This window comes from Chaetura pelagica, unplaced genomic scaffold (genome assembly GCF_000747805.2).
Source record: "Chaetura pelagica isolate M959 unplaced genomic scaffold, ChaPel_1.0 scaffold408, whole genome shotgun sequence".
NCBI classification, from domain to species: Eukaryota; Metazoa; Chordata; class Aves; order Apodiformes; family Apodidae; genus Chaetura; species Chaetura pelagica.
In genome coordinates this window covers 358,732-385,603 of record NW_009954229.1, presented here as the reverse complement: position 1 = coordinate 385,603, position 26,872 = coordinate 358,732, and the positions used below count along the sequence as shown (strand labels likewise).

The window sequence follows — 26,872 nt, the reverse complement described above, 5'->3', positions numbered from 1 at the left end:
CAGGAATGCAAGTGGAGCCCAGGGTTTGTGTTTTGTGGATGCTGTGGTTGAAAGGAATTGCCTTCTGATATTGGAGATAAGGCTGGATTATTTGCCTCCTTTGCTACTTCAGCCTAAGAGTTTAAAAGTTACTGTGACATGAGCAGGTGCCTCCTGCTCTACAGCGATAACACCAAGGGAACAGGGCAGGTTCTTCTGGGGAAGGGGATGAGAAAGAAAAGAGGGGGGGAAAGGAGCCATTGCCTCAACCTCGTCTCGTCTTTATTGTGGCGTCGGAAATATGAAACAGGAAATTAGGTTCTTCTTGTATAGGGGTGAGGGAAAAGAATCAAAGCAACCCAGCAGTACAGTTCATTCAGCTGTGGTTACATTTTTCATTAGATCCTCTGAAATGGGTCACTGGGTGGTCAAAGCCATATTCTTGTTGTGCATGCAGTGTGACATGCAGTTCCTGCAGAAGGGGTGCTGGGTGCCTGCAGTACCAGGACACGCAGGGAGAGAGCAAAGGAGGGGTAAACTGATTTCTCACTGTCCTTCAGGGAACTGTGGTGGCACGAGGGGTGAGCTGAGAGTAGCTGGATCCTCATGAATTCTGCTGCAGATTGTGGGTGGCAGGGCTGACCTTAAGCCTAAGGCTGGCTTTAAAACTCCCTTTTCATCCTGGTTTGTAAGTGGGGTTAGATGGTTCATTAGCTTTGTCTTACTCTCAAATTTGGGCAGATCGAGGGGTTTTGATGAGTTCAGATTGTTCTCCAAAACATCTGTTGAAGACCACAGTGACTTCTTATGATGGGGGAAAGGACAGCATTGTTGTCAGGCAGTCCTGATCAGAGTTATGAGATAGCTCAGCAAAGAGCATCTGAAATGAGGAAGAAAATCCTCCTGTGGTCACGTTTTAATTTTTTGTCATTATTGCAGCCTTTTGTGGTGTTCCTCTTCAGCTGGAGGGGTGGGTTCCTGCAGGCTGGCACTGCTGGGCTGGGCAGGGACCCATGGGCTGACCTGATCCAGAAAAACCCTTTGCAGTAGTTGCTTGGGAAGCCAGTTCAAGGGAGATATGGAGTGATAAGGAGGAACAGAGTTTTCCTCTTCAGGCCAGTGAGGAACAATTTATTCCTTTTATCGTCTTTTCTTTTTCTATTTTAATTTTAAATGTTTCTATTTGTTTTGGGCTGGAGTCTCCAGATACTGGGCACTGCTGAAGGAGGGAGTCTTTCAACTGCTGTCCAGCTGGCTTGGGCTCAGAGTCAGAGGAAGCTTTAGAAGAGCAATCCATCTCCTTTGAAGGGCAGGACGTGCTGCCTGCCCTGGTGTGTCCAACCTCCACCTGGGGAATACACTGAGTGCCTGGGGACAGCTGAGCTGGCTGTGACAGCACAGTGAGTGACCAGCTAAAGGATTTTTGAGGCTGCTAGAACCCTCAAGAAAGCTGCTCTGTGAACGGGCTGCTGTTTGTGATGGGTTTTGTGGAACAGGGATTACTTTGGTGACCAGAAATGCAGAGAGCCAGGGTGTTCTCCTGCCTCTGAGCCCTTGACTTTGCCAGTTCCCTGGCAGCTCTGCCAAAGTGCAGGTGAACCTTCTGAAAGCAGATGTGATGGGTCTCCAAACTAAGCTGCCCTTCAGAGAGCAGGGATTTTTGGTAACTGTGAAATGTGGGGCCAAGAGTGCTTGTGCCAAACTGGAACTTGGAATGCACCAGGAAGCTTTTGTAATTCTGGGCATTCTGTTCCCAGAACCACCGTGGTGTTTGGGGTCTGCTGAGACCAAACCTGGACGTGTTCTCTGGGTCCTGGGCTATGTCTGTAACTGTGCACCAGAGCATCAGAGCCTCAGTGGGTGTCTCTTAAAATACTGATTGTTTGTTTTGAACTTTTCCTTTTGAAGTTGGAGAAGACTGTCAAGAATCTAAAAATCTGCCAATGCAAAAGAAGATATAAGGCCTGACCCACAGGCTGGGGAAAGTGCGTAATTGTTATGGTAATTTTAACCTTTCTTTTTCTTAATTTCTGCAGATTATGCCTAATTTCAGTAAAATAATAATAGTAAAATGTGGTCTCAGTTTGGGTATGATACAAGTTACTTGATGGAGCTAAGGATGCTTAAATTTTTGTGGGAAATCCTCATATCAGGGTCCATTTTGTAGACTGCAGATCTAGATTATCTAGGCTCAGTCCTTAGAAGAGCAGTGCAGCTCCTCAGGTCCAATACAAGTGGCTTTGCCTTTCTTCCTGCTTCCTCTTTCCTGAATATTAGTGTCATGGAATGTCATACATTTAAACAGGGATGGGAAAAGCTGCCCCTTTGTTTGAAAGTAAAAATGCTCATTGCATGTGACCTCACGTAACCTCCATTTGTGGTTTTACTCCCTATGGTTTCTGATGGAGCACAGGCCTGCAGGGATGCACCAGTGGCAGTAGAAGTCCTTTGTCAGGACAAGCTCTCTGGGAGAGACCTTCCAGCAGAAGTCAAATCCTTTTTGTACCAGAATAACCAATGCACTTCTGAAGTGAATTTGTAATTGTGGAATAAAATCACTTTTATCCCACAGTAAGGTGTCTCCAGAGAGCTATTACATTTTCTTATATAAACAAACTTTTAAACTACTCTGCCACTGATCTCCTGTTTCTTCTTCTGTTGTTTCCTCACTGAACCACCCACCCCCCATCCGAAACGCCTTCCTTTCCCTTGGTTATTGTGTTGTTTCATTTTACAAAGCATGTTGCCCACTGTTAGAGAGTCTGGTTTGTAAGACATTTGATACAAAAGCAAGAATTGTGGTATTAAATCCTATTGCCTTTTTTTTTCTTTCCTGACTAAGATGCTGGTAGAGTTACAAGAGCTCAAGGGAACAGCTTAAACAAGCCAATAAATAAAAAGTTACAGCATGAGGGGGCTACACTTTTCTTTTCAGTGGGTTCTTCCCTCTGTTGGTGGAGCTGCTGCTGACAGGGCATGGAAGGGAGGACATGCCTTAGTCTTTCTGGCCCCATATGCCCAGTGTTTTTGCATTAAAAGCTGATTGGAAATAATATTAATAGCTTTTAATTTTAATATTAAGGACGTACTGGAGGGTCAGGTGTACTGCCAGGTGAGAAAGTAGGACTCTGAGACATGTCATTTAATTGCAATTAAATTACTGTCTTCAGAAGTTCATTTACAAGAGAAAGAGGAAAGACTTGTATGTCATGGAGGCTTTGTGGTTTATATGTCTCATTAAAAACCACTTGACCTATGCAGGACTTTAATCAGTCTTTTGTGTGGTAGCAGATGAACTGGTGACTGGTTCAGGCTGAAATCCAGGGTTGTTAGGGGGCTGATCAGATGCTCAGGGCTGTGTTTTCATTCTCCAGGAGGGCATTAGTAGCCGTTAAATGGATCTTGTCCCCACTTTATTTCCTTTTATATTCTACAGCTCTGTTTTTTCTGGTGTCATCCTACCTATCCAAGGTTAGAAACAGAGCTCTTCTGAGTTTCTTATCCCAGCGTGTAAAGCAGCCAGTGTGTGAGTTGTGGGCTGAGTTTAGCAAAACATCATTCCCACTTTTCACTTGTTTGTGACCCTCTTATGACAAGGGCAGAGCACTTATGGAGATAGTCATTTTATGACTGCAAGAGTCCTGGTCTGACATGCAAAACGCAGATGGAGGAATTTCCCTTCAAGCTTCCAGCAGACCAGAGCCAGATCAAGGGGGAATGAACATATCCACATGGGTGTGTTTGAGCTCATGCACATTTTATTAAGTAGCATGGGTAATTCAGTAAGACTTTTTTGACTGCCCCTGAGCAAGCAAACACTTAAAGATTAGGAGCTGTGCAAGGGAACAAGAGCCTGCGTGTCCTGGGTTTCATCAGTGCACTTGGTTCACTGTGGAAGACTCTGAGACCTCAGTGTACAGCCAGGAATGGATGTGCTGGGCTACACTTTGCTGTGTGACCTAGGCAAGGTCTTTCCATCAGTCTTTGTCATGCTTTATCTGCCTGTCTGCAAGTAACACAAGCTTGTACTGAGGGACTGCAAGACTTAATTGATATCAGCTTTGCAGATATTAAAGTTTGAAATGCAAGCAAAAATGAATGCTGTGCCTGAATTCAGTGTACAACTTGTGTATTTAAAAGAAAGTATCTAGGTTTTTAGATGAATCATGTTAACAAATGTCACCTTGAGGCACAGGCTGACTTGGGGTAATTTGAAGTTTGCTAGAGGCTTTGCAAATAACCCACTTGCAAAGAACCTTTTTTTGCAACCTGGTTTTATTTTTCTAGCTCTCCAAAATATCCCAATGGCAACAACAACAAGAAAACGTGAAATATCTTACCCCTTTAGCTGACCCTGGCCTTGGCAATAAACCTCAGGAATTTCTTTGTTATTGTGGATCGCAGCCTCGCATCCCTTTTGCTCCCAACTTGCCTCCCTCTTTCCCCAGAAAGAAAAGATTATCTCTAGAAACGTAAACCAAGAGTTGCAGGATCTCAGGGGGTCATCCTTCCTGTCGAGGAAGCTGCTTCTTGGCACTTCCTACTCACCCAGAAGAGAAGGAGCGGATCGGTTTCAAAGAAGGCTGTGAGCAGTTGATATGACACATTAATGAAACCAGATATTAATGCCATGTGACACTGCTGCCTTGCAGTACAACTGGGAGCTAATGAGGCTAACGAGAACCATATTTTTGTTTGAGAGATTAAAATTTAATCATGGCTGATGTCAGAAATGAATCATTTAGCGTTTCCCCTGCAGCATGTGTAAGGTTTCCCCTCTCTGCCCCAGGCTGGCCTCTGGTTTAGCAGCAGTCCTGGAGAGGGGCTAGCCCCTTGCCAGCTCCTTGCCTGGGTCTTGGCATGGCTGGGAATGGGCAGAGTGATGCCATGGCTGCTTGGCCTTCCTTAGTCCCTCAGACCTGTAAGTATGTGCTCTGCAGTGGGAGGTTGCTTGATGTGGTTGAGGCACTGGGGTGAAATGCAGATGGTGCTGGGTTGTGTGCCAGGGATTTAGGCTGGTTTTTTTAAAGGTGCAAGTGGGAGCAAAGAGCACAGTTGATGTAGGATGTCCAAGGAGTTTGAGTGTGCTCCTGCCTGCCTCTACTGCAACCCCCATGCATTAGTCTGTGTGAGTGAGGTGGACTGGAAAGGCACGTGGAGATGAACCTGATTAAGAAGCCAGGTCCTGCTGTGACATGGATTTGAGAGGATCCCTGTGAGCTGTCAGTAGAAAAGGAGCTGCCAGAAGAATTAAGGGCTGTCAAGGGATGCTTTGGTGGGGTCTTGGGCTGCACCAGGTCTGGTTGTTGCCTCCTTCTGTGAATATATTCCTAGAGAAGAACTGACCCGTGGCAAGTCTAACTTGCCATTGAAACACGATATGAAAAACAAGAGAAGAGGCTTTGGTGAAGTGGTGTGCTGGGGTTTCTTCAGCAGCTGCAGCGTGGAGATTGCAGTGTGACTGCTGAGGCTGTTGGTTTTGTTTTGTAGCAAGTGGTGCCTCTAAGATTACTGCTGTCTGAATACTGTGAGTGCTTGTAGGAACTGATTTAATTTGAAAAGAAGGCAACTAAAGAGGAGTTTAAATATTTAAGCATGATCAGCTGCATGTAGTGTTTTGACTTACAACTTTTTAAATTTAAATCTGCTGTAAGAAAGCCAGAGATCTCTATAAATTAATTCCCCATACATAGAAGAGATTGTGTGCTTGTCTAGAGTAGAAAAGTGTTGTGCTGAGGGTCCCGGGAGGGGCTGCAGGGGCTGCAGCGTTGTTGGGTGCTGCTCCCTCCAGCATCCAATTGCCAGCCAGCTCCTCCTGCCCCAACAAGTGCTCTGCCTGGTCAGTGTGCACTGTAGGATTGTCCTCTGAGTCCTGGTTCATCACCCTTCCTCATGTTAATCCCAGTCCAAAAGTCAGGACTGTTACTTGTGTCCAGTGCTCAGAAGACCCAGAGGTGCAGCGGTGGGGACGCTTGGTGCAAAGCTGGACAAAATGCTGGAACCTCCCAATGTCATGGTGTAATGGCACAGCAAGTGTCAGCAGCAGCAGGCAGCAATGTCCTCTCACCTCCTTCCTGCTTCCCCTGCCACTCACCTGACTTCATGAGAAGACCACATGAAAACATCAGCAGCAATTGTACTGGGCTAGGGGGTGAAGCCGTGGCTGTGGGAGCTGGGGGTGCTCTGAGGACAGCCAGGAACACCCCACTGTTTGCACAAACTGCCTCTGGCTTCCCCTCACTTCTGCAAATCATGGCCAATGAGAAAATGAGAGCGAAGAAATTATCAGAAGCTGATATGTTTGGTGCAGGGGCCGTGCACTGTCTGATGTACCATGGGGCTTTGCCAGAGACAGAGACAAATATTTTTTAATTGCTTATTATCTGGCACATCTAATTGCCAGCTGTATCCAGTGTGTAGGCTTGGGTATTGATTCCACAGCTGAAAGATTTAGGAAAAGAATGAATAATGGCTTTTTCATGATTTATTTAATTTATTTTTTTGAAACTGCAACTTGCCAAATAGCTTCATGCACCCAGCCTGGTCCAGCACACGTTTGTGTTAACTCATCTGGCTTCTCCAACAGCTGCGGTTGGAAAGAATGTTAATGCAGTGATTGGTACAGCTGAAAAGCAATCAGGGGTTAGGGAAGGGTCCAAGCCATGGTGGGATCTGTGTTTACTAACTTCCCTAAGGGTCTTCATCCAGACATTTATTCTTGAGAACAGTGTTTTCTACCAGTGGTGTTGGCTCATGGCTGGGCTGGGCTTACTGCACGGGGTTCTCACAGGGCTGAGCCGTGTTGCTGGAGCAATGCTCCAGCTCTGGCTGGGAGAAGGGGAGGCAACTGATGGCAAAAACAAGTTAGCTCTCTTGGGAGAAGGGTCCGGGGTAGAAAGTAGGTGGAAAATGTAGAATAACTCATGTCTTTATGAACTTAGTGTGGAGGAAATGACCACACCTTCACTGAACCCCGTAGCCTTGTTGCAGGCTGCTGCTTTCAAGGGACAATTGCAACTGGGGCTGTGGAGTGCTGGGCATTGGGGGACCAGCCTTTGGAGAGAGATGAATTAGTGCAGTTTTTTCTTTGGTTAAGGAATGGAACACCAGCAATGCAGTTTTCCTTGGATTTTACCTGCCAGCATGCTGGCAGCAGAAATACAGCACCTTTCTGCTGGGGTCCTGAAGAAGCAGGATTGCAGCACCCGTCCTGTGCCACCTTCCTGGGCACAAACTGCACCAAAACACCCATGGTGGGACTGACCTCTTGTTCTAGGGCTTGAATGTGCTCAGGCTGATGCGGAGCCCCTTATTTTCCATCCATGTCTGTTTCTACCCTCTGTGCACGTGCTTTCCAAGTTCATTTCTGCCTGGGGAAATGCAGCAGTTTTGGCAGGTCGGGCAGCCCGGGATGGCTTGGGCAGGGCCAAGGGAAGGGGCTGTGATGCTGCTGCTGGCTCCTCCTTCCACTTTTCATGCTTTGGACTCGTTATCTGGCTGGAGGGTCAGCTCAGAATATGGTTCCCAAGGCTGACATTTTAGCATCTAGTTTTGGCACTGGAAGCATTTAACCAAAGCAGACATCACTGAAGTTTGGCAAATTCAGCAGTTGCATAAGCCAGAGCTTGTAATAATTCTTCATTTTGGAAATGAGCACGGACAGAACAGTTAATGAGTGCTGAGGCTCGGTTGGGTAATACACATTTGGTCTCTTAACCAAGCCTGGTTCTCTGCCTTGCAAGGGAAAAGTCCCTGGTGCTTGGGTGGCTCGTTGCCTGGGAGCAGCTGCTCGCGTGGGACGGGGGGTGGGAGCGCCCGGCGGGACATCCATCCCCTCCTGATCCCTGCCTGCTGAGCCCAGCTCTGCTCAGGCACCTTTCCCAGCCCCATGTGCAAACTGGGGAGTAAACCTCATCCTTGAGCCTTCTTTTAAAAAACTGTTATCCCGGTTCCTTCCATTGAAATGTGGATGTTGTAATTACAGAGGGCAGGATCCCAGGTTTGAGAGATCTGTGACCACAACAAAGTGAATCCAGAAACCAGGCAAGTGGTTTCATTTGCCACCATTCTAGCTTATCTCCTCCCCCCACGTCTGCTGTGCAACACTAAAGGCTTGGCAGCAACTGAAACCAGCTGTCAAAAATGGTTCTTGCCCCCACACTTTTAAGTTAATGATGTTCCAAAATTAATGGTGCACTTGACTAATTGTGTCATCCCATTTGGATGGATTGTCTCTTGCAAGTAATTTTTGCCAACTGGTTTCTTTGTTTTGAAGCAGGATGCTGAGGAAGTGGATCCCCAGGTGCCAGGTACTGAACATGTATGGACATTGAAAAGATGGGGTTTTTGTCCTGAAGTGTTCACAGCTTTAATTGTTTGGTATATTGTGGTTCACCAAGGAAGTTTTCATGCATATAAACAGTAACTTTTAGGAATGTCACGTGCAAGACATCGTTTTTGTCCTGAAGTGTTCACAGCTTTAATTTGGTTGGTATATTGTGGTTCACCAAGGAAGCTTTCATGCATGTAAACAGTAACTTTTAGGAATGTCACCTGCAAGACATAACTGGATGAGGTTTTCCATTTCTTGGGGCTGGGGAGGTGTCAGCCAGTATCTCATGTCTGGTTGTCCCATTGTGCTGGAAGTGGTTGTGACCTCACACTGGGCAGAGAAGAGGCACAAGCCTCAGCAGTGGGGAAGAAAGTGGCCTGTTATGGTGCAAAGCTGAAGGAACTGAGTTTGATTAGTTGAGAGAAAGGAAAACTGGGAAAGGAGACAAAGATCTTCAAGTGAGTGAAAGCAGTGGTGGGAATGGAAAGGATCTGTTGTCTGTGATCACTGTCTCCATGTGGATAGGACAAGAAGCTATTGGTGTACAGGGTGGAAAGGAAGATGCAGGTTAGGCATAAGGAGAAGCCTTGTAAATATACATGTGGAGGAACACTGGGCTGAATACCTGGAGAGGGAGGTGGAGCCTGTCTCTGCTATCAGAGGTGATTCTCACACCATCAGTCCTGTCTTGGGCTAGGTGGGTTTTCCACAGTTTCTATACTTCCATGGATTACCCTTTTTCTTCTCCCCCAGTGCAATGCCTGGATTCATGGCATGCAGCTCATCCAGCTTTCCCTGTTGTTGAAGTTTTGGAAGGAAGCTCTTCCCTCTGCCACTTGTGTGTCCATTTGATTGCCTGCTGTGTTTGATGCTGCTGCTGTCTCCTGGGGAGATGGTTCCCTCATCCTCCCCTCCCTGGCTGGGTACTGGAGAGAAGACTTGGGTAGTTAAGGTCATCTTTCCATCCTTCACAGGGAAGAGATACCTCACAGGGTAACTTCTACCTGATTTCCATTGTGGAGAGGTGCTGCTGTGGAAACCAGGTTTCAGCAGAATTTGGAGCCATATTCTGATAGAGAATAGAAAATGTGTCTTTACTACCCAAGTACCTTTTCCCTCATCCCACGTTATAGAGCCTAGAGAATGAGAGGTTCATAATGGAGATGGAAGCTGACATCTGGGTTCACTTTCTGGAGAGGATGTTCTCCATGGAGAACAGTGAGAGAAGCTGTTAACACCAGCTGCAGATTAGGGATGCAGCAGGGAATTATTCTGCCTGTGGAAATCAGTTTAGTTAGAAGAATCTTGTGGTGTTGGACACCCTGGGATGTGAATAATCTCTTTCTTATGGTTACAGATGTATTTTCCTAGTAAGCATCAAGAGATCTAAAGATAGGAGCTTCTGTCTGTTCTAATACTATTTCTTAATAGAGTCTATTTAGAACTTTGTCATGTTTTACAGACTTAGAAGAGGAGTCCTGGTCCCAGACAACTCTTGCATTAAATAACCTGTGTAGCTATGGGCTAGAGGAGTGGAGAAGGAATGTCAGTTTGGGCTTCTCTGGCTGATCTGCTTTTCTTCCTCCTTCAGCAAAGAGAAACCATCATCCCTCTGTTTCCCTTTGCACACAGGGAACAAGAAAAGATGTTCTACAGAAAAGAAGGTGTTTTCTGCTGGGTTTGTCTGGGAGCTGGTGCCTGGTGCCCAGGGCTGGTTTTAGAGCTGGGAAGCTCCTGCAGAGCCCTGTCTTCAAGCCCAGCCTGGCCCCTCCCTGCCTCCCCCACGGCCACTGACACGTGTTTCCATCAGGAGGGCTGTCATTTAATGTAGCTCAAACCATGTTTTGCTATATCAGCTTTTGCTTTCCAGGAACATGCCTGAGCTCGAATTAATCAGCATGACAGTGTGGTGAAAACAATTTCACCCAAATATTTGATGATGTTTATGATTCCCAGCTGATGCTCACAGCCTTTCTAAGTGCGACATGAAGTTGGCCTCTAATGACAAGTCGTGGCTAATTACATTGTTTCTCCAGCAGGAAAACAAAAGTGACATCATGTTTTAATTTGAATTAGGAACTCCGAATGGAATTTACTTTGAATTTGCAGAATTTCTGGTTTTGACAGTGCAGTTTTACTCTGTTGAAATTTGCCAAAACCCCTGGAACCCTCAAAATCAAATGCATGTTTTTACTTGTCATTATCTGTCAGTAATGTTTCAAATGTCAAGGCAGGCAATGGGGGGGGAAAAAATATCCATTTAAAAAAAGAAACATTTCTGTTTGCTCCTTATGAGCAAGGAAGAGGACCTTGAAAAGCAAAAGGGGTAATTGGGTTTCAAACTGCAACCTGAAGTCTGTGGGAAGTGGGTACCTGCCTGTTTGTACCTATTAAAATAAACCCAAACTCCCTGCATGAAGCCCTGCTGCTTTTATGTCTGTGGAGTGGCCATTTGGTTTGGTTTCCTTGGCATTTGTATCACAGGCTTCTTCAGAGAAATAAATTCACAAGTGTTTGCCTGTCATCACATGACAAGTCAGGGAGCTGAGATTGATGTAATCAGCAACAGACACACGTCAGAAAACTTAATGTGGTTCAGAAGAATACAATATTTTATTAATTCCTCATTTGGTGTGTGTCTGTGTGTGTGTTTTAAATGAGCCTCAGGGGGTTCTTAACTTCTGCCAAGAAATAAGAATAATTCGTACAAGTTTGTTTAACTGCACCACAACTGTGGTGGAGAATAGCAAAGTTAGGTTGCCCTTAATGACAGATATCTTTATAAAGAGTTGCTTTTATTAAGAAAGGTAAAACTTATTGTACATTTTAGAGTTATTGCTCTCTAAACACCAGTATATGTATGAAATTGTTGTTAAATATGTAGTTAAACACTTAGATTGATGGATTTTAGAACTATTGCAACGACATGCGTGTGAGTATTAAATTTGCTGACCTGTTCAGGGCATTTTCAAGAAGAGCAAATCTTTCTGAAAATCTTTAAAAGCTTGGCATGTTTTGTTTTTTTTTTGTTCTTTTGGGGTTCTGTTGTTGGGGTTTTTTTTGGCTAATGTGTTACAATATGCTGCAGATACAAATAATAAAGCCCTGATGTGGGACTGAAGCCATAGTGGGAGTAAACACAGGTTGTTGAAGAGCAGCATCTTAAAACTTGTTAACCTTTGGGGTTTACTTTTAATCAGAACTGGTGATCTTGCAGAAAATCACTCTGTTGTAGCCAAGGCTAACTGCAATTTTGCTGAGAAGCTAAAAAAGGAAGTTAAATGATGCACCAAAGCTCTGAAAATTCCCATGAAAATGATACAGTGTGTGTCACTGTTCCTGAAACAGAACTGGTGAGCTTGGAGTACCCAGCCCTCAGCAGAGGACACAGGACTAGGCTGCTCTGTGTTCAAAAAGGGAAAAAAATCAGTCAAATTTCACCAGCAAGAAGTAACTTCTTGCTTTTAAGCAGTGTGGGCTTTAGGCTGCTCTGTGTTCAAAAAGGGAAAAAAAAAATCAATCAAATTTCACCAGCAAGAAGTAACTTCCTGCTTTTAAGCAGTGTGGGCTTCACATCAGAGCAGAAGTGTGTGTTAGGCTTGATGTGTTTAACAACTTTGGTTGATGCCTTCTGCCTTGCAAGTGCTCAGCATCCTTTGGAAACAAGGAATGAATGATCTTGCTGTAGAACCTGGTTGAGATGTGCTATCAGCTAGATTGCCCACCCAGAGGAGTTCTTGCAGGTGGAGGGAAGGGGAGGAGCAGCCCTTTGTGAAGTGCTGTGATTTGGGACTCTGTGGTCTCTCCTGGATGTGCTGCCTTTGCATCTTTATTGAAAGAATGGTGGCCAGTTGCTTGGAGTGTTAATTAACAGCTTAATTTTTCCAGAAATGAGGTCATTAGCTCTTCTTGCATTTCCAGGTAGCAGCAATTTATCATTTAATGCCTTTGAGTTGCAAGTTACAGGCTTCAGACCTGTCTCTGTGCTCCTCAACAGAGATGTTTTGAAACTCAAAATGTGTGAAGCCTGAAAGAGAACTAATATGGGACATAGTTTGCTAGAACTGATCAACAGATTTTAATTGTTTTGCTTTTTCTTAATTTTGTTTTGCAGGTATTCCTTTGGTAAGTGAATAAAAATGAGAGAATCTGCAGTTATAATTATTGGTGCATTTGTGGGTATGTAGATTTTACATTACTCTGGCTTTCTTTGTCTGGCTCTCTCTGCCAAGTGTCTAAGTTTGTCTCCTTTCTCTGCCTTTCACTGAGTTCATTTCTGCCTGTGTGCCCTTGAGGAAAGGAAGGCTGGTGTAAATTCTGTAAATTGAGATAGAAGGAGACCTGGTGGCAGGGCTGTGTGAGTACCAACAGCATCAGCTGGAGGGTGATGTTAAAGATGAGCATTTAAATAAGCTTGAGGCAACCCAGGGCAGAGAGATCTGAAGGCCATCCCATGCAAGGGAGCATGTTTCACCTAAATTCCAATTCCTTCTTCACTTGACATTTATATGAATGTCAAGAACCTCTTATTGGTATCATCTGCTTTCCCACTGGTGTGTGTGGGGCAGATATTACTCCCTTGGAGATCTGGAAGGTTGATTTGTGCTTTGCACAGGTTGGGTTGTTTGGTTTATTTTTTTAGCATTAAATGCTCCAACCCACAGCTGGAGCCTAAACAGGAAGTTAAAAATCCCAGTAGAAAAAGCTGTTTCTCTCTGTGAAAATATTAGGAAAACTGTTCCTGCTGGTGGGTGGATGGAGAAGGATGCCTCTTCATTGTTGGATGAAAAGGGGATTCCTATTCCCACCTTGTCACTAGCCAGTCACAAATAGAAATGTGGTTATTCTAATGCAAGGCACAAGAGCAGTCAAAGTCCATTTGTGTCTGTGTTATGAAGGTTTGCAAAAGTAATGACTGAGCACCCCTCCCTCACCTCCTTCAGGGAATTGCATCTGTCTCCTTTTTTATTAATTTATTGTTTTAATAAGTTGTAAATGAACAAAATGGTTTAGTGTGTGGGGGGTCATTGAGCTGGTGCTTCACCAAGGGGAGAAGCAGAGGAGGATGGAGAATTGCTTCCACTCCTCTGTGGTTCAGCTGATACTTTCACCTTGGATGAGGATATTTTAACCAGCTGGACTTTGCAATATGCACCCAGATTTTGTCAGGTTAGTGAGGACACCCATCTTGGTTTTAACTCAAGTTCATCTTCTGTTTGTGTTTTTTGCTCTTACTGATGGCTGTAGAAAAACCACTTTTTGCAAGTGGTGTTTTATCTTTCTTTGGCCTTCCTTTATGTCCCAACTGGGAAGCCACCCTATGAGGATGACTGAGGTCCTTTGTACACAGTAGGGTCTCTCCCTTCCTTGTTTTTGGCTTAAGGGCTACTTCTGAATAAGATGAATGAGATGTAAATCTTGAGTTACTTTTGTTAGGATACAGGAAAACCACAATATTTTTGTTATAATATAGCTGAAACAACAACATTGTCATCCATTGCTGTTGAAGTACATTAAATATTGCTGAGCTCTGGAAGCCTTATTCTTTGGTAGCATCTACTTCAAAGCAAGATCTTAAGGGGGAAAAAAAAAATATTCCTGGAGAGATCTTTGTAAATGCTGACTGTTTCCTATTCCCCTCCAGGAAGTGTGGGATTTTTGATACATCTTAGGATGGCTTTTGGTAGCCTCTATTAAAACTGCAGGCTGTCCCTATGAATTTTAAAGCACTCCAGTGTCTGAAAATAACAACAAGCTGTTAGGCCAAACGGGATCAACTGGTATTGCCACAGGTTTTGCTCTTTGCTCTTACTCCTGTCAGGTAACAGTTGTTAAAACCACTCCTCACTTCAGGGAAGGAGCTGTGAAACAGCCCTGTGAGTGCCTTCACAGTGCAAAGCACAGGTCAGGTTGGACTTACTTCTCTTGGAGGGGTGAAGAGGAGCTCAGCAGGGCAGGTCCTGCAGCAGGTACCAGCCTGGGAGTCAGTGCTGCTCTTCAGTGAGCTGAGCTGGAGTGGCTTCTTGCCTTTATTTAGTGTTTTTTGGGTAGAAGTGTGGCTGCAGCTGCTGGTGTGTTTCAGGGAGCACCCTGTGGGCAGGCACAGCTCAGGTGTGTGAGGAGCACTGGGGGGGATGGATGGCCCCTTCTCCCTGGTTTGGGCTGTGCTCTGGTGGGAGTTGCTCCTTGGCTGGTGTACACTGGGTTGCTTTGGGTCTTCCTAGTGAGCTGAGGCTGCAGAGAGTCTCAGGGATGGATGGATGGATGGATGGATGGATGGAGCACACCTGCAGTACCAACAGCTGGGCTGCTCCTGGAGAGTTGAGCTTCAGTGGTAACTTCATCCTCAGCCTGAATCTCCTCCATTTGCTTTGCTATTCCAAGGGCTTTCTTCCATGAAACTCTGTTCAAGCCCTTTTCTAGGTGTCTTGGTGACCTGTGTGTGCCACCACGAGCCAGCTGGCCTTGCTCAGCACCCTTGGTCCTGGCTTAGCTCCAGAAACGGCAGGTCTCCCTCTCTCTGAAGGTTGCAGCTGTGGTGCTGGGACTAGAAAGAACCAGCAAAAGCAACTTTTTTTTTTTTTATGCTTCTTTAAAATTAAGGACATCTTTTCTCCTGGCTGAGAATGAGGCCAAAGCTGCTGCTTCAGCAGATTTGTGGCACTGACACCTTTGCTGTCTCTGACCCTTTCTGAGCAGTGGGGTGTTCTCCTGAAGCAGTAGTTCCTCATGATGCTTCTGTCTGAGATGCCCTCAAGGTCTTTTTTTTTTTTAATGGAAACCTGATTTAATGTAGTGATTGATTATCTCTGTTCTAACACAGGCTTTGAAAAAAAATAGTGCTCTTTTATGGACTTCCTTGCCCTCTTTCCTCTTTTTTGCCTTACAATGGTGTTAGAAGCCTCAGATATTCTGGAGGCAGTTTGTTGGCCTGATGGATGTCCTGAGGGTGCTGGTGGGAAGAGACAGCAGTGGAGAGCTAAGCAGAGCTGCAGGAAGGCTGCAAAGATCACTGGGGTTGTGATGGACAATCAGGTCTGTCTCTGGGGGGTGAAAGTCCAGGTGTGGTGTGGGAAAATGATGCAACTATGCAGGGAGATTCTGACCCCACACTGATGCCTCTATGCCTCTCAGGTACCTCTCAGCAGCAACCTGGATTCCCAGCAAGGGATATGCAGGAAAGACAGAAATGCCTCTGTTTCCCTTATGGTTATCAATGGGATCCTTGAACACAAAGGATTGAGAGGCAGCTGATCTTATTTGATTCCTGGTGCACAAAAGTGCCCTATTTGGAGCCAAAGCAAATGTTTCCTTGGGGATTGTTCCAGAGAGCCCTGCTTCTGCACTCTTTGCAGTCCAACTCCATGGCTAGAATTAGAAGCATATTTTGAAAGTAAGAATATTTGCTTTTTGGTGAGTGTATTTTTCCTTTTATAATAAACTTGTTAATTTTGATAGGGATAGAAGACAATCATTGAATGGTGAATTCAAGTCCTAGCTTTTTCTCCATTATCTGTAAACATGGGATAAGCAAATGATCTAGTTTGTACCTGTGCCTGCCCTCCAATTTTATATTGCATCTATCATCTCAGAATTTAAGATGAAGTGTGTTTTGATTAGAAGTAGAATAAAAAGTTGAGAGCCGAGTGTATGTAATTCTCCATTACTTGTTAAATCCTTTACTTCAATGCAAATTGTTCCAAGGAGGATTTTCTTTTAAAAGGTCTTCAGGGATCTGGAATTGTAGATGTGCATTGACATTAAATGGCATGTTAGAGTGCACAGCTGGGGTTCTGGCTTTTGCAGATTGAGATGTTTCTTCTTTGTGAGTGCAGATTTCCAAGGAAAGGGTGAAGTTCCCATCCTGGCTGCACTGTGGCAGTGAGCAGTGCTGCAGTCCTGAAGAAACTGAGAGAGCAAGTTGAAACAACTGAGGTCAAACTGCACTAGTGAAGCTCCGAAACTTAGTTGTAAAATGCTCCGAGATGAGATTGTGTCTGGGCTGAACTGTGCCCAGAGCTAAGCCCTTGATTCCTGCAGACCCATCTGCAGTGTCAGGGTGGTGGGTGTGAGGTTGCCCAAGAGCAGAGCTCCCTGGCAGAGGTTTGCTTTCCCCCTGGCAGCACATCAGGGTCCGGGTGGCACTTGTGGCTCCAGAGAGACACCGGCAGCAGGAGCTGGAGGGTGGGCTGCTCTGTGTTATTCCTGGAGAACTTTGCTCTGTTCCCAGCAGGAGACCAGGGAGCTGAGGAAAGAGTATCCCAGCAAGGCCCTGGGAATCGCTGGGGGGTTGAACACCCAGATGGGCAGAGGCTGCTGTTGATCCATCCTTCCCCCATGCCGGGAGGGGAGGGACAGGGCTGCTCACCCCCTGTTCCTGCTCCTGGCTGATATTGTGATCTGCTGGTCTTACTTCTGCTGTAAGAGTGGGAAACTTTTCTCTCTGTCTTATTAAATCTATTTTTCAAGCTGTCACTTAACCAGGTCTAGTGACAGAGTCGGATGTTTATGTGGCCCTGGACACTTGAACTCTGGTGTTTTCAATCACAACAGCACCTTTTGCCAGCCGTTGTGAATTAAATACTCCTCGTGACCTTTTACCCTCGCCGCTCTTAAATTCATGCTTTAAAAACAGCTTAATGAGGGGTTTACTGGCCCAATTGGAAGTTTTTATTAAAACCTATTAGTGTGCTAGAGTAGCCTGCCTGAAGGAAACGATTAGCCCAAAGCAACTCAGCTCAGAGCTGGCCCCTAGCCACACCAGGTTTCCACTAAACTGTTTCCAGACCCACGTTAACCCTAACACTGCAGCCTGCATGGTATTCATATCCTCTGCTTTAATTTATAGCTTGTCTGATTCTCTCCCCAGCCTTTCTCCATGTTCACGAAAGCATTTTGTTTTAATGTAATTAGGCCTGCATTAGAGGCCAACGTGTCTTCATTCAGGCCTGGCTCCTTTGAGAACCTCATTTAAGTGGAAGTCTTGCCCCCAGGTCCTCTGCTGATGCTGCCTGGGGAAGGAGCTGCTCTGCAGACATGGTGTGGATCCTACTTGAACAAGGCCATGATGCTTCTGGGGTCCTGGTTGAGCTTCCTGTGAGGAGCATCCCAGCATCAGCTTGCTGATGCAGCTGCCATGGCAGAGCACCCCAGGCTTTGAAATGAAGCTGTGTTATCTGGAGGACATGGACCTGAGGATCATATGCAGGAGCTGGATGGTGGAAATCCCAGCTGGCTTTACTGCTAACTTCCTGTTGGTTCTTAGCCTGTTTGCTCTAAGTCCTTATTTTATATTCAATACTGGGCCAGCGGTTCTTGCCCATCTTAAAGATGAACTTTACACTGCTACTGGAGCCACTGTCTGTGTTCTTATGCTCATGTCTCCATGCAGCTGAGAAAAGCAGGCCAGAGCTCCTCCATGTTAAGAAAATTGCTGTAGCAAGTCCCATGCCCCAACAGTGCTGAGCAACTATCAACCTTGTACAGTCATTCTACAGGCTGTTCCTCTAGGCTTCCTGCAATGTCTCCTGAAACCACAAACATTTTGGAGCAGGGACTTCCAGTTCTTTTATATCTATATATCTTTTTATCTATCTATCTTTTATATCTATATCTATCTTTTATATCTATATCTATATCTATATAGATATCTTTTATCTATCTATCTATCTTTTAGATATCTATCTTTTTTATATATCTATCTTTTTTAGACACAGTAGCTTCCCTGTTTGTAGGTCTCTGCAGCTACTGAACTGAAGGCATAAAATGATGCAAAGCTTGTAAGCTGCATTTTATGTTTGGCTGGTGGTGCCCCTGTGTCCCTGGTACATCCCCAGGGTGCTGGTCCATCACCCAGGCAGCCACTGCTGTGTGTAGTGAGTGCCCTTGTCAGGCTTTGTTTTCTTTGCTAACCTCTAATCAGGGAAGGCAAGTTGAAGAGTCAGACAGGGACTCTCATTTACAATTCCTTGTTTCAGCCTATGAAGAAGCCAGATTCCCCCGTAACAAGATTACAGATAACAAATATCAAAACTAATAGAAAGAACCCCAGAGAATTGCCAGTGTTACCAACTATCCTGCTGTTTAAGTGACAGAGGTTTAGGTTCTGGGATGCATTTTGAGCATCATAAAGTGATTTTCTGTAAACAAGGCACAAAACAGAAAGCAACTGGTCCTTCCTTGCACTGTGTTTCCTGAGTGCTCCCTCCTCTCTTTATTTTTCCTGGCATATGGATGCACCAAAACTGGGAGGTATCTTTTAAAAAGAATGTTTAAGGAAAAATCTGCCATTAAAGTTATTACTGTAAAGTAGTGCCTTTGATTGCAGCAATTATGCAGATGATTTGAAGGGATAAAATACTTAACAAGGACTGATGCAGATGGTGGTGCTGGAGTAAGTGCATCAATTTTTCAAACAAGGTATTTTCCTGCAAGTTAATTTTTTTTCACCCATTAGCCAGGTTGCCTGGATGCTGACCTGAGTGCCCAGTGACCAGCCTGAGGGTGGGATTTGATTTTCTCTTAATACAGGAATGTAAGTGGGTGGAATGGGAACGCTGGTCTTGCAGAAACTGGGAAGCCCATTCCCTAAGCAAATTGTTTCTCTACAGCTCTTGTGACTGACTTTTGTCCCAGTCTTAATGAAAAGGAAACAAACCAAAATGCTTTTTGCAGGCAGAGATTTTTCCTCAGAAAAAGGAGTTTGAAGGTGGACTGGGTGAATAGCAAGGGTGGAGCTTGTGTCCCACACCTTGATTGAGACTCTGGCCTTAATGCATTGCTAAAGTGAAGGGAAATGAAATTTCCTTCAGTTTTAGTTTGATGAAACCCTGGCCCAGGTTGCCCAGGGAAGCTGTGGCTGCCCCATCCCTGGAGGTGTTCAAGGGCAGGTTGGATGGGGCTCTGGGCAACCTGGGCTGCTGGGAGGTGTCCCTGCCCATGCAGGGGGTTGGAACTGGATGATCTCTAAGGTCCCTTCCAACTCAAACCACTCTATGATTCTTTGAAGTTGGATCCTTGCCTTCCATAGTTTGGAAAAACATTGACAATGATTAGAGGACAAACACTTGTTGCTGGTGTGGCTGAGACTTATCCCCTGCTTCAGTCAGTAGTGCTTAAACCAAGCTTTGAGCTCTTGATGGAGCAAGAACGTGGTGCTGTGTGGGGAGGGTTTCTGGTTCAGTACAAATTATTGCCCAAAGCTCCAATGGGCAGTTAGTGCCTTGGCTTCAGACTAGGTCAAGGATGTTCTCTCCAGGTTATAGATTTGTTGTCACTGGCTCCCTGCAGCTGGTATGTAATGACCTGAAAGCCAAAAGCCCTTATCAACGGATTGCAGGGAGCAGCCTTGGCTGTGCAGCAGCATGGCAGGGTGCCCACAGGTGGAGGGAGTGCTAGGAGCACTCTGCATCCCTTGGGAACCTCAGCACTGGAGGTGTGGTGGAAATGCAGACTGTGCTTCATGACTGGTGTGTCCAGTCTGCCTGGAAACCTGGGTAGTGGGGAGAAAGCTGCAGGAATTACAGATATGGGGGGGATGGGGTGGGGGGGGGGGCGGTCTTGAAGGTCTGATGGGATAAATGTCCTGCACAGGTCTTGGGGTGCAGTGGATTCCAGGGTGGATTTTGTTTGTTGTGTGCTTCAGAAGAGGGGAGGGGGCTGCAGGAGGGGGCAGTGCTTGGGGCTGTCATGCAGCCCGAGCTGGGATACCCCTGGAGCAGGTGTAGTAATTTGCAATTCTAATCAGAGCTTCTGGGTTTGCAAATCTGTGTGCAAATAGCATGGGTATTGTCTTCAAAGCTTTGTAGCCTCCACGTTTTCTCCTGTAAAGCTTTCTCTCCCCTGTTGGCTGCTTTTTCCTCCTTTATAAGGGAAGGATTTGATGTGCTTACTGCAATGGCATTAATGTCTGCTTAGATTTCTGTCCTTTTAAAAAAATTCTAAAGAGAGAGGAAAAAATTTGTATGTAGGTATTTATTTTAAATCTGGGCATCAAAGCAGTTTGATTAACTTTGGCTGCTGTTAAGTATATAGGCATATATATATATATATATATGCACCTCTCCACAGATTTACTTGAGCACTTTGGCACTGGCAAGGAGTTAATTCATGTGCTTTATAAAGCCAGCACTTCTCCTTCTCTTGCTTTAGTATCTCCACTGTTGCTGTCCTGAGCTCACACTGGATTTGTGTTAAGCCTTTCTGTTGAAATTTGTGACTTTTTTGCAGTGTTCTGAGTTGCAGCTTCCTGTGCAGAACCAGAAAAACAAGAGTAGGGTTAATAAAAGTGCCAGCTCATTTATTTAAAATCATCATCATCATCACCATCAAAATGTTTGCAGGAGGCTTTTGATAGAGAGGTGTATCTGAACAAAGGCACTGGCTCCCATCAGGCTCAGGTTTTCAAAAAGGATTTTGACTTATGTCCAAACATCCCAGCTTGGACTGATTGCTACTTGTTTGTGAGGAAAAAAAAAAAAGGCATTTCTTTTGCCAAAGGATCCTACAAGCATGTTTCAGACTCTCACCAGGCAGGGGAGATGCTGCCACTGCTGCAAGGCTGTCACTGCTTGGGGTGAGGTTCAGCACTGGCTAGTAATGCACAGGGACTGTGCAGAGTGTGAGATGGGGTAACTGAGCACAATGTCCACTTGTTCAGAGGGGTTTAAGGAGGTCAAATGTAATTACCCAATTGGAATGTGGCTGGGAGAGGGTGATTAATTTCCCCACTCCTCCTGAAAAGCCTGTGGGAATTTTAACAACCTCAGCAATAAGGTCCTGAGTTTTGTGCATCCTCCAGCCAAGTGGAGCTCCACCTGCCCAGCCCTACTGTAAGGCTGGGCGTGGGATTCTGGACCTGTTCAGTAGTGAGGAGGGATGGGGAGGTGCCATCTGCAGAGTTACCACCCGTGTCCTGCAGCACAGATGGGTTCCCAAAAGGTAAATGGACAGGTAGAGGGCTCTGACCTTGCTCAGGCTGTGAGTTAGCAAGAGGTCACAGCAGCTCTCTGGACTGCTGGGAGTTTGTTCCTTCTCCCTCTTTTGGTTGTTTCTATTTGAATTGCACAAAAGCATAATTTTCCCCCTGTAGCAGGTGGAGCAGAGTCTTTCAGCAAGGCTCACCTCATACAATAGCCACAAAATTGTTCCTGTAAATACGTACTGGGCCTTATTTTTCCCTTTTGCTCTGTTTTCAAAAACAAGGCTCAGGTGACTGTTTTCAATAGGATTTTGTGAAGAGTTGGGGCAATTGCAGAGGGTATTGGCTTTACTTTGTCCTCACCTCGTTTATGGGTTACTGCTGTTTTTTCTGTTTCTGAGCAGCCCCTTCTCTCTGGCCGTGGTGCTCACCTACGTGACACCGTGTTTGAGGGATGGGCAGTGTGCTGCTGGGAGCTGCTGAGCAGGAATAAGGACACTCTTGTTGTCCTTGCAATTTTTGCCAGTTGTCATAAATGCCAAGAGTCAGCACAGCCCAGGAATAGCCCCTCTACTTGGTTTTAACTGTGGAAAGCAGTTGGCTCTAGTGCATGTGTCTTGCAAGCCAGAAGAGCAACATGAAAGCATAATACACCTCAAAAGTGGGAGGTAGTAAAGTTTTCTCTGATTTTTAGTGAGAGAGACAAGTTGGGAAGAATCCAGCAAAAACAAAGGAGTAGCTCCATGGCAGTCTTGGCTTCAACAGGCTGACACTTCTCAGCAAGGTGCTATTTAAATTCATTGTGATATCGCCAGGCTTTTGATGGGAGAAGAATGAGAGATGAGCAGGGTTGTCTTCAAGGAATGCTTCCATCAGAACTTCAAGTCTGGCATCAGGGAACAAGTTTTATTGTTTTTTTTCTATTTTTCTGAAGTTAAAAAAACTTTGATGTCCAGAATAACCCCTGAACAATAATAATAAGCTGAAGGACATCCAAGGAACTGCTGCTGGTTTTATTTTTCATTAACCACACTGTCATTTCTAACATGTGTCTGATTTATCTGTGCCTGGTGGCCACTCAAATGCCCTTTTTCTGACCTGATATACATCACATATAAGTTTTATGGCAGTAATTTGTAGAGGATGATTACAGCTCTGACTGTAAAGTTATAGAGCACCATTCTTCTTGGGATTGGTGAGTCCTGCCCTTGGTTGGCAATGGGGATGGAGCAGAATTAAAAATCAAAGACTTGAGGTCTTGGGACTTGGCATCTCTGGGCAGCAAAGAAAGTTGTGTGTGGAGCTCTGAGGAAGGTTGGTGAGAGTGTGGGCTCTTTTGAAAGAATCCAACACTATTGGGATGTTCTTAATCCTTCCATTATTCTGGATTTGATCTCAGGTGGGGAAGTTTGAGTGGAAGTCCATAGATTTCAGTTGCTTTCCATCAGGATTGTTTGATGAGCAGAAATGCACTGCAGTTTGGGTCAGGTTAAATGTTCTAGATGTTCTGTCTTTTTACATCAGTCATAGGATTTTAAAAGCACTTTGTCTGGAGAATCATCAGCAAAACTGCACCATTCCCTGAATGTCTCTGTGAAAGATCCCAGCTGCTCAAACACAGATGTGGAGGAGCAGTAACAGCCTTGCAATGGACACAGCGTTTTGAAAGGAGGAAGAATACTTTAGTATTCCTGCCCATTTGTATCTGGCATTAATTTTTTTTGGCCATGCATTAAAAAAATTGTGCTAATCCAGTGACTTGACCAATAAAACAAAGGGCTGGTGTCAGGGCTCAGATCCTAGTGAGCTCTTAACTGCTCTTTCTTTCTTCTTTTTCTTGATAGAGGAGGAGGAGTGTGGGGAGTGTGTGTGGGGGTTCTTTTAAATTGTCCTTTTAAGGGTATTTATTTGGCTGCTCAATGCTACTGAGGGCTGAAGAGGTTAATGGATTTCTGGTGGCAGAGTCCCTTTTTGAAGTCTGTGTGTTTCTTCACAAGTCTCTATTTTGAAGTTTATTGCATTTTCTGTGTTGACTCTGCGTATGAAGACTAGTAGAAGTCCTGGCTTTGGGTAATGGAGTGGGAGCCAGAGGTCAAGTTTGATCTTCCTCTAAGTGCTGGACTCCTTGATCTCCCCAGAGCAGGGAACAAGCTGTCACTCTTCACTGTCTTTGCAGAAATTGTTGCAAAAGTGAGTGAGCACATGAATGGAGCCATCTATGAATTTCTTCTTAAAGTTCCTTTGTCCAAAATGTGTCATTTCCTTGAAATAGAGATGATCTGTGGGAATGCACTGGTTTGAATGGACATCTGAACCAGACAAATGAACTCAGCATTTTGGGGATTGTTGAAACTGCTTTTGTTTTGCCATCTTTAAATTAGGAAAAAAGGTGTGTTGTAGTTGAGAGAGGATTAGGGTGTAGAAATTTAGACATCAGTTGCACTTGTTATAACAAGAAGTTTTTATTAGTGTGTGCATGTAAAAAATGAAACTGCAGCACCTCAAAGTTGCATTAAGATCAAATCTGTAAGTTATTAGCAACCAGAAATACTTCATTTCCTTGATTCTTCCCAGAATTAAATGTGAGCTCATTTGCATAAATAAAACCATTAATGACTTGGCAGCATTTAAACTGCAAATTTTTTGAGATTTGGAGCTGTTCTTGTGCATTGTTTGACCTTCAGATTTTGGGTCAAATAATGTCAAGAAGGAATGTGCAAAATCTGAAACAGAAGAGTTTGTTGTGCTGCCCAGTCCTGTCTCAAAGATACCCAACCAGGGAGCTGGGGCCTTGGAGACACTGGTTTTCTCACTATCCCCAAAGCATCGTGTTTGACTGCAAGGAATTTACTGCAGCAACTGGGAGGTCAAATATCTTGTGTGTCTTTATATGATTTGTGGCATCGTTGCACAGAAGTGGAAGCTGATGCTTCTGCTTTCCCCCAAGCCCCTCAGCAGGCTGCTTGCCCTTATTAAACATCATACTAGCACTTGAGAGTTATGGGTTGATGTTATCAGTTTTGGTTTAAGAAGGCTGCCTAGCCAAGTGCTTCTGACTGCCTCCTCCTTGCACCCACCATGTTCCCTTAAACTCTTCAAAAATGGGATTAATTTATTCATTTTGAGGCAAGTGAAATCATTTTCTCATAGGCTTCTTTTCCATTTCTATGCTGGGGGAAACCACAGTGCTGAGCCACCCTCTTCCCAGGCCTATATAGGAAGGGAGTGTTGAGCCAAGGAACATATTTGATATTAATCAAGAGAGATAAGTGTCAGGATTTCAAAGTAAATTCCACCCTGCAATTTCCAGTGCTGAAATCTCTGCCTTACCTTGGCTCTCGTGCCTTGGTTTAGAGCAGTTGGCACTTTTTTGGTAACTGTTCTGTATTTTCATTATTTTTTTTTGTATGGGGGCTGCCTTCCTGTGTGCTAAATGATCTGAATCATAATCCCTCTAGGAAAGCTCTTGAGTGGCAGGAGCACTGCAGGGAGCAAAGCCAGGTGCTGGCCTGAGAGCTGCAGGTGAGCTGGCTGAGGGGGGGAGGAAGGCACAGGATGTTGTGCTTTAGCATCTTGGGAAGAACAGAAGCAGCTCCTGTCCTTGCTGAGCAGAAGGCTTAATGCCTGCAGGAGGTGGCCTGTCCCCAAGGGTATTTACCTGTCATGGAGAGGGGACAGGCTCTGGTGGTGTTGGTAGGGAGGGCGATGAACCTGGGGCTGTGGTCTCACTTGCATGGTGCACATCAACTGCATCTTCCATGTCCTGTTTCCCTTGAGACATCAGATGGGGACAAGACTCTCCACAAGGTGCTTCCAGACCTTTCTGTAAAGCTGCTACATAAGAGCCAGAGGTTGCTGCTTGGTTTAGGCACAGTGCCTAGAGTAACAGTGTTTTAGTGGTGGGATTTTGATTTCTATGCTATGTTTTCAGGCTATAAGGTGATTAAACCACCATTAAAACTGGACTAAGGAGCTCAGGGTTTTAGTGGAATGGGTAGCTGAGTTGTGGAGGTTTATGAGGTTACTTCTTGATTACCCATTTATTATGAACATGTATCAGGGAGGAGATAGGGGGTGATTTTCTGTTTTGTTTCATGGTTCTCTGAGCCACGATGGGTCGTGTTTGATTCAGCAGCGTCACCTCGAGCTCGGCTGGGTGTGGGGTGGAGCTCTTTGCCTCTGTGAGGAGGTAGGACAAGGAATCTTGAGTGCAGGCTGTGGTCTGAGCCCAGCAGACCCAGCCTCTCACAAGGATTGCTCAACCTCCCTGGAGCTGGCTCAAGGCTGCGTGGGCAGGCTGGGCTCCGACCTGCCTGACACAGCCCACCCAGGGACAGCTTCCAGAGATGGCTGGGAAACAGCAGAAGCAGGAGCAGGTCCTGCAGCTCCAGCCTGGTCAGCTGTCACCACCCAGCCTCTTGTTTCTGAGGGTGGTGAGATGCTGAAACAGGTTGCTTAGAGAAGCTGTGGCTGCCCCATCCCTGGAATGTTCAAGCCCAGGTCGGATGGGGCTTGAAGGAACCTGGTCTAGTGGGAGGTGTCCCTGCCCATGCAGGGGGTTGGATATGGATGATCTCTAAGATCCCTGGCAACCCAAACCAGCCTGTGATTCTGTAGACATGGACTTTTATTTTTCCTCTGCAAAGGGGGTGTTTGGGGCTGGCACAGGACAACTGCACTTGCACACAGCCTGGGAGCTGAGCAGTGGGACTGAGGGAGGACAAGTCCTCCTGTGGTTCTCCAAAAACAGGGTGGCACTTTGGTATGGGAGGGGTAAGAAAAGCAAAGATGATCCCCCCAAAAAAGGTGGTGGTGGGAATAAACAAGCTGTGTAATAAATAAGCAATGAGGAATCTGGGTGCAGGGTGGGGAGGGGACATCAGGAAGGCTCCTCTGGGGCAAAGGAGCAATGGGAAAGGTGAAGGACGAAGGGTCGAAACCGATGGGGAAATCACTCTTGTCCCTTGTTTTGAATTGCTGAGGTAATGTTGTTATTTTTGGGTGGAGAGCTGGAGTGTGGGGCAGAGCTCTGTCCTCATGTGATGGCAGAGGGAGGGAGGGCCGTGGGACAGCCCTGTCGTGTCGCCAATTGTCACAGGGGCAAACGCTGCTGGCAGCTTGAGTTTGTTGTTTGGTTTTGTAACATGGTTCGGTAAACACGAGGACTAAATTCTGGGTGTAAATCTGGAGTAGGTTCAGTGCAGCTGGATCTGTCCAGCTGTGCCAGAGGAAGGCATGGCATGGAGCTGGTGTGCCAGGCTGCTTTGCTCCCCCTGGGACACCAACAGTTACCTGAGGGATGGGGAAGGAGATGCTGGGGAGGTGTCTAAGGAGACAACACAGAGCTGTAGCTCTTCCCTTCTATTCTGCCCTTTTTTAAGCTTTAAAATGCCACTTTTTGTCTTATTTATTTAACTGAGAAATAGGTTACGTTCCCCTTTACACGGCTTACAACTTGATATGACCTCTTCTGGCTTGTTCAGCTTTTCAAACAGACGTGCCTGACAGCTAATGGCCAAGGGGAGGAGGAGGAGTTTTTAAAATCAAGATATGATGCTTTAGATTAAACACCTGAAATTGGAAATTCAGAAAATGCAGCTGTAGGAGTTGATGTTTAGGTGGGAAGGTGTGTGCCTTCAGAA

General features: G+C 45.4%; 1 protein-coding gene across 1 annotated transcript in view; it reads left to right on the top strand.

Moving 5' to 3' along the window:
• The window catches only part of LMF1 (lipase maturation factor 1), a 177,411-nt gene that overhangs the window by 4,879 nt on the left and 145,660 nt on the right, over positions 1 to 26,872 (top strand). Inside the window, exon 3 of the mRNA XM_010003575.1 lies at positions 12,426 to 12,436. Within this exon, the coding sequence (XP_010001877.1) occupies positions 12,426 to 12,436 (11 nt within the window). The remainder of the gene's footprint in view (positions 1 to 12,425; positions 12,437 to 26,872) is intronic.